Here is a 7,469-nt window from a genome sequence, read left to right on the forward strand (position 1 = left end):
GCTTATTTAGTATTTTATGTGGTCTACATCCACGTCATGTAAACCTTTATTTTAATTTTTATTTATTTTTAAATTTTGGATTACCAATCAAGATGATTAGAGAACAATCCGGATCTCCAAACCTAACCGATCCGAATTGGGATTGAGGGTGGACGATCCACTCGCTCCGATATGTTTTTCTTAAAACATTAACAGGGCGTAAAACAACATTCTATTTAAGAGAGAGAGTCTTTATGATAAAGAGAGTGAAACGGTATCTATTTTCGTATGGCTAGTATATAGAGAGAGAGGGGCTTCGGAGAACATGTCCAAAATCGAACTTTTTTTATGCCCAGGATATATATATATATATATAGGTTTTGAAAAATGAGTAATGATGCTATAAGACTTCCTTTCAATTATGTGTTTAGGATTTTAAAGGGTTATCATTAAAGTAGATAAATATCTTTAAAAAAAGTTATTACAAAATTGTGAAATTTGATTTTTTTAGAGATCCATATCAATTTTAATGATGAATATTTTTTTATTTTATTTTATTTTTAATGATGAATATTTTTTTATTTTATTTTATTTTTAAAGACATAAAGGTGGGAGAGAGTCCCATTTTATAGAAAACATATGGGTGGGAGAGGGTCCCATAGGATCATTTCTCTGTGAAGAATATATCCCAAATTGAAATTTGCACTGTTTTTCGTTCATGCGAAAATTTGCGTTGTTTTGGTTCAAGCGCAAAGCCCTCTCTTTTTCAGTTCAAACGAAAACCCCTCTCCCTCTTTCTCGCACCCATCGGACAATTTAGCTTCGGGTTGGATTAAGCCCCAACCTCAATGACGTTCAAAGCTCTCCTCTTCAAGATCCAAAACCCTAGTTTACATGCCATGGCCGTGCTTGTTCACAAGGTACGCAATCGCCATTCTTTCTCAGATTATTCTCATATTCATGTCGTCAGAATTATGGATAGACGAATCGATTATAATTCAGGGCTATTCAGAATTATGGATACACGAATCGATTATAATTCAGGGCTATTCTGCCATTTTTATAACTTTCATTCCTCCAATTCTAGGCCATTTTCTTCCCTCTCGGATTCAGAATTTAGCGTTAGTTCGTCTCAGTTAAGTGATAATGTGAATGAGATCTGTCGGATATTAAGCGATTATCGAAGCCCTAATCATGATATGGAACCTTCACTCGAGCGGTTTAATGGAGAATTAACAACTGATTTAGTGGAGCAAGTACTGAAAAGGTGTAAAGATCTTGGAAATTCTTCTCATAGGTTCTTTATATGGGCCTATAAACGCCCTGACTTTAAACACAGTGAGCAGAGTTATCGAATTTTGGTGGACATTTTAGGTAGCAATCGACACTTTCCTATGATTTGGGACCTGGTTTTCGGTATGAAAAATGATGGTTTTGAGATCAAAAGAGAGCTTTTCTGGGTTATGTTCAGGAGTTACGCTAGGGCTAACTTACCAACTGATGCTATTCGAGCATTTCGTAGAATGGAAGAATTTGGGATCAAACCATCTATTGATGATCTTGATCAGTTAATTTACACTCTTTGTAAACACCGCCTTGTGGATTATGCTCATAAATTCTTTGAAAAAGCAAAGTTCGAGTTTGCAGTGAGCTCAAAATCTTACAGTATTCTTATAAATGGGTGGGGTGAAATTGGCAATTGGGTTGAAGCTGAGAGTCTTTTTCATGAAATGGTCAAAGAAAAAGTCCCTTTAGATATTGTAGCCTACAATACTTTACTTGGGTCTCTGTGTAAATCTGGAAAGGTTGATTACGCACACAAGCTATTTCGTGAAATGGGTTCTTATGGCCTTGTGCCTGATGCTTTTAGTTACAGTACATTTGTTAATGCTTACAGTGAGGCAGATGATGTTAATTCAGCCATTCGAGTATTTGATAGTATGAGGAGGCATAACTTAGTGCCGAATGTGTACACATACAATTCACTGATCAAAGTTTTGTGTAAGAATGAGAGGGTTGATGATGCGTATGGGCTTTTGGATGAAATGATTGAGAAGGGTTTAAGTCCTGATTTGTGGAGCTATAACACCATTCTAGCTATACACTGCAATGTTCGGGAAGTCAATAAGGCTCTTAGACTTCTCAATAGGATGGATAGAGACTTGTGCAAGCCAGACAAACATACTTATAATATGCTTCTCAAAATGTTGATATTGGTGGGAAGGTTCGATAGAGCTGTAAAAGTTTGGAATGGTATGGAAGAGAGAGGGTTTTATCCTGCGGTGACTACTTATGCAGTCATGATACATGGGTTGTGCAAGAGAGGGAGAATCGAAGATGCGTGTTCACACTTTGAGACAATGATAGATGAAGGAGTGCCTCCTTATACTTCTACATGTGAGTTAATAAGGAATCATCTTGTACACTTAGGGATGCAGGATAAGGCTCGTGTAATTGCAAATAAAATGCAGAGAGCTAGCTCTTGCTCGATTCAAGAGCTCTCAATTATGTTTGATTTGCCATTGCCCGTGAAGGCCATTGAAACCCGGTCTAAGAAAGGGGTCAAGGTTCGCTTAGGGTCCAAGAGAAAACGAGAAACGTTAATAAAAAAAGCGGGAGTTGGAGAGGGCAACTGAGTAATGAAAATTGCCTTGCTATTATAATATTTTTGTTGGTTCCTATTGCGACATTGTCTATCACTAAAAGCCGAGGTCTCAATTTGTTTACTTACCTTAGAATTTAGCTTCTATGATGAAAACAAATCGCGATCATGACAAGAAGGTTGTCGTAGGAAACAATCGTTTCGTGGAGAAAGCCAATGTGAGAAGCACTTGATTTCAATATATCAGAAGACTTGGGAGGAGGATAAATGGGTAACTTTAGCATAGATTTTTTTTTGAGAAAGGTTAACATTGGGTAACTTAGCATGGATTGATGCAACAACATCACCACCGAACCATTAAATTTGAGATAAATGGCAGAAAGTTCTCATAAGTTACCATAAAGATAGGTCAACAAGATTTCTCCAGGAAACAGAAACAAGGGCATCTCCACTTCTAAAAGTGGTTGCTTAGCATTCAAGAAAGAAAGGGACAACCTTCTTCTATCCCTTTTGGAAATTCTTTTTAACCATTTGCTATTCTACATAGGAATGGCTAATTTTGAAAATTTAAGAATGTGCGGTTTTTGTTAGCCATTTGTTGGTGGATTTCCTATGCTTCATCTGATGATGATATGAATGCAACAACAGCATACAGGTAACCAACTTCAAATATGAGTAACCGTTGTTACATATATATCCATAGAATAAAGTCTTCATATGAAGGTTTTCGTGTTTATATCAACAAGGCGCATTCTTGTTTTGCTAGAGATAAATTTCCAGTGTGAAAAGGGTATTCCATTTCATTTTTTGCATATTTACCTGTGACTAAGTGTTTTTTTATGTGATGTGCATACTTGAACGTGACCCACCAAAGTAGAATAACATATGATATTTAGGGTTGAATAGCTAATTGATACCTTTTTTGTAGTTTTAAGGCTGCATGCATATGGGCGGACATCGTTTTGTAATTTTCGTTTGCTCAGGAATTGCGAGATACCAATATGCTCACACATGAGTAGATTAATAACATGAAATTAAGGACCTAAACTATCCTGTCATTTAAGAGCCTTGAACCCAAGAGTGAACCCCATTGCCTTTTCAAATAACATCCATTGGATCTTTTCTATTTCATAGTTAACATATTCCAAAGCACAACTCTAGTGTTCTATACAATATTGTGGCATTTTGGTTAGTTTTGGGCCTTTTGGCCTACAAATATGGACCCATCATGAACATTGTTCTGCCTAGATTTCGTTATGAGTGTGGGGGGCATTTTATTTGGTTTGGTTTATTGAGTGGTCTAGTTTATCAAATGATTCTACTTCCTCTTATCAGGCAGACCTCTATGCCTTCATACAATAAGGTTCCTAAAGGAAATGGGGGTATCGGCCTCCTCTTATCTGGACTTAATCCCGCCTAGCTTCTGTTTTGAGCAACAACAGACTTCCTTGTTTCTAAGTCTCAAGTCTTTGGTACCCGATGGGGTTTTTAGATTTTTCTTGGATCCCTCAATTTATCTTATTTGAAGATCTTCATCCATATTCAGAAATTATATGCTGATTTCTAATTGAGTTGTGGCCTTGTTCCAAGTGTAGGTGTTTGGTACTTGGTTGTTCTACTAAGTATATAGATCCCATTTTTTTTTTAATTGTGAGATATCGGTCATATTTGATTTCATTGGATCAACGATAGACTTGTGAAGTCGAAAACTTCAGCATATGAAAGTTTCTACGAACTAGTGTTTCTGAAATCTTGATCCACTATTCGCTTTTTTAAGGGTTTGGATTTAATGATATTTATCAAGAAATAGCAACAACAGTTGTTTATCTTATGTTATTATGGTAGATTAGAGCCTGTACATGTTTTTTGTATCTTTGCTTTGGTGAATTAGGGTTTCAATTCAAGTAGATGGATATCCCTCTTTTTCTTAATGATTTTTAGGTGAAATTGGATTTCCTTGTATATTTCTTTCTTTCTCTGATGGATTCTCATGAAAGTTCCTTCAATTGCTGAAAACCTCAGAAAGGGCTGCTCCTTCTTTGTGATTCTCGAGAAAGCCTCAACTTATTTGCACTAATTAATGATAAACCTATTCTATATATGATCTCTCCTGAAAAATAGAAAGGGTGGATTTTTTTTTCTGGACTAGCTGCTTGTTTTCATTTTTGGCATGATCTAACTTGTCATCCTATTTGATACTAAATGCGAGGGATAGATTTTTATGATGTAAAATGGGGAGAGTGTAGTTTATGATCCAATATATTTACCGATGGTTTTCTCGTCCTGTTTGCTCGGTGAGCTTATTTCCTTCAGCTTCTTTGTGGATCCAGTTGTTTGATGCGTTCTCATATGATTTCAGGTATTGATGTGATGATTTGGGAATTTTGACTTCAGACTCTGTAAATGTATATGATAATATTTCTCTTCAATAACTTAAGCAAGATCTTGAAATGAAGAATCTAGCCATAGAGGAATTGAATCAACACATTCATCTTGTGCTGTTCACACCTGATTTTTTTGATTAGCTATTGCCTTGAAAATTTCTCTGTTTTCGGAATGGTCTTTTCTCTTTAAGGGGATGACCGCCATGGAGGGCCTCTATACTCTTCGGGCCTCATGGACTCGAGCCTGTTTCTCTCTCTTGCTCCCAACTTGGATGTCTATTGCCCTCCACGAAAGAGATCTCGTGTCACGAATCCCTTTGTTTTATGGGAAGACGAGGCCAACTTTCAAAGGAAACCTTCTCTCAACAACCTTCCGGATCAGTGCCTCTTCAAGATACTCAGAAGGGTGACACCAGTCGTGATAGGAGTGCATGCGCTTGTGTTTCCAAGCTCTGGCTCATGCTCCAGAGCACAATTGACAATGTGGTTGGGGGTCGTGGTGGTAGCATCATTTGTGCCCTGCTACGGTCTAAGTTTATATTTTCACCTAACGTATTTAAAAACTACTAATGATTTTAAAAAACGAGTAGGGGCTCGTCATTCCTATTTAATTACCAAAAGAAAGAAAAAAACTACAATGGTTTCTACTTTGTAGACTCTTAATAAAACTCCCATGGGGAATTCAGCTGAATTAAAGTCAATTTCCAATTGAATATGTCGATTTACTTACTTCTTGGCTATAATGGAATTCTTCTAAAACTTGGATTTTCAATCACAGCTCAAACATCATTCCATTAGAGGCCTCTCTCTCTCTCTCTCTCTCTGTCTGAACTGTAAGGGAATCATCAGCCATTTAGAGCAAATTTTGTCTGTGACGTCAGTCGCTCCATTTAAGCCCTGAATTTGATTTATAGAGATTGGTAATCGTCTCTCTCTCTCTCTAAATCTCACTAAAATGGGACGGTCTATTTTGTTTCTCATTCTGTATAGACAACTCGTATCATCCCTAGGTAAATGAGGTTTTGTTTTTTTTTGGGTGAGTCAGTGGGGAGAGGGCCACTGTCATTCGAATTGAGCTTAGGATGTAGCATTGCAAATCGTCAAGCACGAACCAATTAATTTTCTTTTCTTAAGAAAATTAGGATTCGAACCCACGATCTTTAAAATAGGGCCCTTAGCGAAGGGAATGGTTATATACGTGAAAAGAAAATATATACTGTAATCTGTATTTTAGGAAGAGTAGATACGATATATTGTATTTATGGTAAGTTTGGGTATAGTATAAGAAACTGTGATTTATTTTTATATTTTTTTATCTGTAATTGTATATAAAAGACAAGTCTGTATATTCATAAAATTAATGGACATTGAGTCTCTTCAGAGAAATTTGCGATTCTTTAGATGGTATTAGAGCGAGATTTACTTTAGCTGTGTCAATTCCTCGTCTCTGAAGCATTGTCACCAATTTTTAAGACAAGTTAGTTGCTCACCCAGTTGGTACAACTTCTGTTGAGTTGTGTTTTGACTCTCTGTCGAGTCGTGTTTTGATTCTCAAATCTGTCTCTTTGTCGAGTCGCTTTCAACTCTTTGATATGTTTTCTCTTGGGAAAGTTTTGTATGTTCCTTTTACAACCATCCTCCCCTTTATCCAACTGTCTATTTTTTAATGGAGGTTTAAAATTGTCCCAATCACAATGTCACGTCTCTACACTATTTTATTTTTAATTTTTTTTTCTATAAACTATTTTTACACCAAATTTTGGAAGTCCATTCCTATATTAAACTAGCATTAACGAAAAATATAAACAAAAATATTTTCAATAAAATAAAATAACCAAAATACCCTTGAACAATTTAAGGGGTATTTTGGTCATTATATTTTATAAAAAATTTATTATTAATATTTTTTTTATAGGTGCGCCCCAATGAGAAGATGACACGTACCAATTTTTATATTTAGAAAATTTGTATTAAAAAAACTAAAAATAAAATACTTTGAGATGTCAGATCTAAGATCAAACAGTGAGCGACTCTCTTGATAAAAAATAGACGGCTAGATAGTAGGGGGAAGATAGAACTTCTATGTTGTAGGGGGAGCATAGAAAGCTTTCCTTTCTCGTTGGCATTTTTGTCTGATTGATTGAGCTTTATTCTGATATGGCCCTCAGTTCCTGACGCCATCTGTTCTTGAGGCTTGTTGATCCACCGATGCTTTCTGTGCTTGTTGATAAAGCAATTTGAACATGGCAACCACTGCATCTACTGGTCATATTATACACCTGAAGATCCGACTGCCCGTTTCCGCAATTAATGTTTAAACTCTAGTTGCTCTCTCTCGTAACATCTTGAGTTTGAAGGGGAGTGTGAAAGGAGTTTATTTATTGTAATATGTATATATAAAAAAGGCAGATGTAACATCTTGTATTTATGGTAAGTTTGGGTATAATATAGGAAACTGTAATTTATTTTTATATTTTTTCATTTATAATTTGTCTATAAAAAAC

The 7,469-nt window shown here is 35.9% G+C and overlaps 1 protein-coding gene across 1 annotated transcript; it reads left to right on the forward strand.

The window, feature by feature from the left end:
• The first annotated feature begins 247 nt into the window (after window positions 1-247).
• LOC18431887 (uncharacterized) lies at window positions 248-5,691 on the forward strand. Its single transcript, XM_088868387.1, has 2 exons — window positions 248-3,236; window positions 4,941-5,691. The coding sequence occupies exon 1, from the start codon at window positions 828-830 to the stop codon at window positions 2,613-2,615; it is 1,788 nt and encodes a 595-aa protein (XP_088724513.1). The 5' UTR covers window positions 248-827; the 3' UTR covers window positions 2,616-3,236; window positions 4,941-5,691.
• The last annotated feature ends 1,778 nt before the right edge of the window (window positions 5,692-7,469 follow it).

The sequence above is a fragment of the Amborella trichopoda genome, chromosome 5, assembly GCF_054954075.1.
Source record: "Amborella trichopoda isolate Santa Cruz 75 chromosome 5, AtrichopodaSantaCruz75HAP2 v2.0, whole genome shotgun sequence".
Classification (NCBI taxonomy): Eukaryota; Viridiplantae; Streptophyta; class Magnoliopsida; order Amborellales; family Amborellaceae; genus Amborella; species Amborella trichopoda.

What these genes read in the sequence shown, in the direction of transcription:
- LOC18431887 (XM_088868387.1), top strand. Translation starts at nt 828, where the DNA reads ATGACGTTCAAAGCTCTCCTCTTCAAGATCCAAAACCCTAGTTTACAT.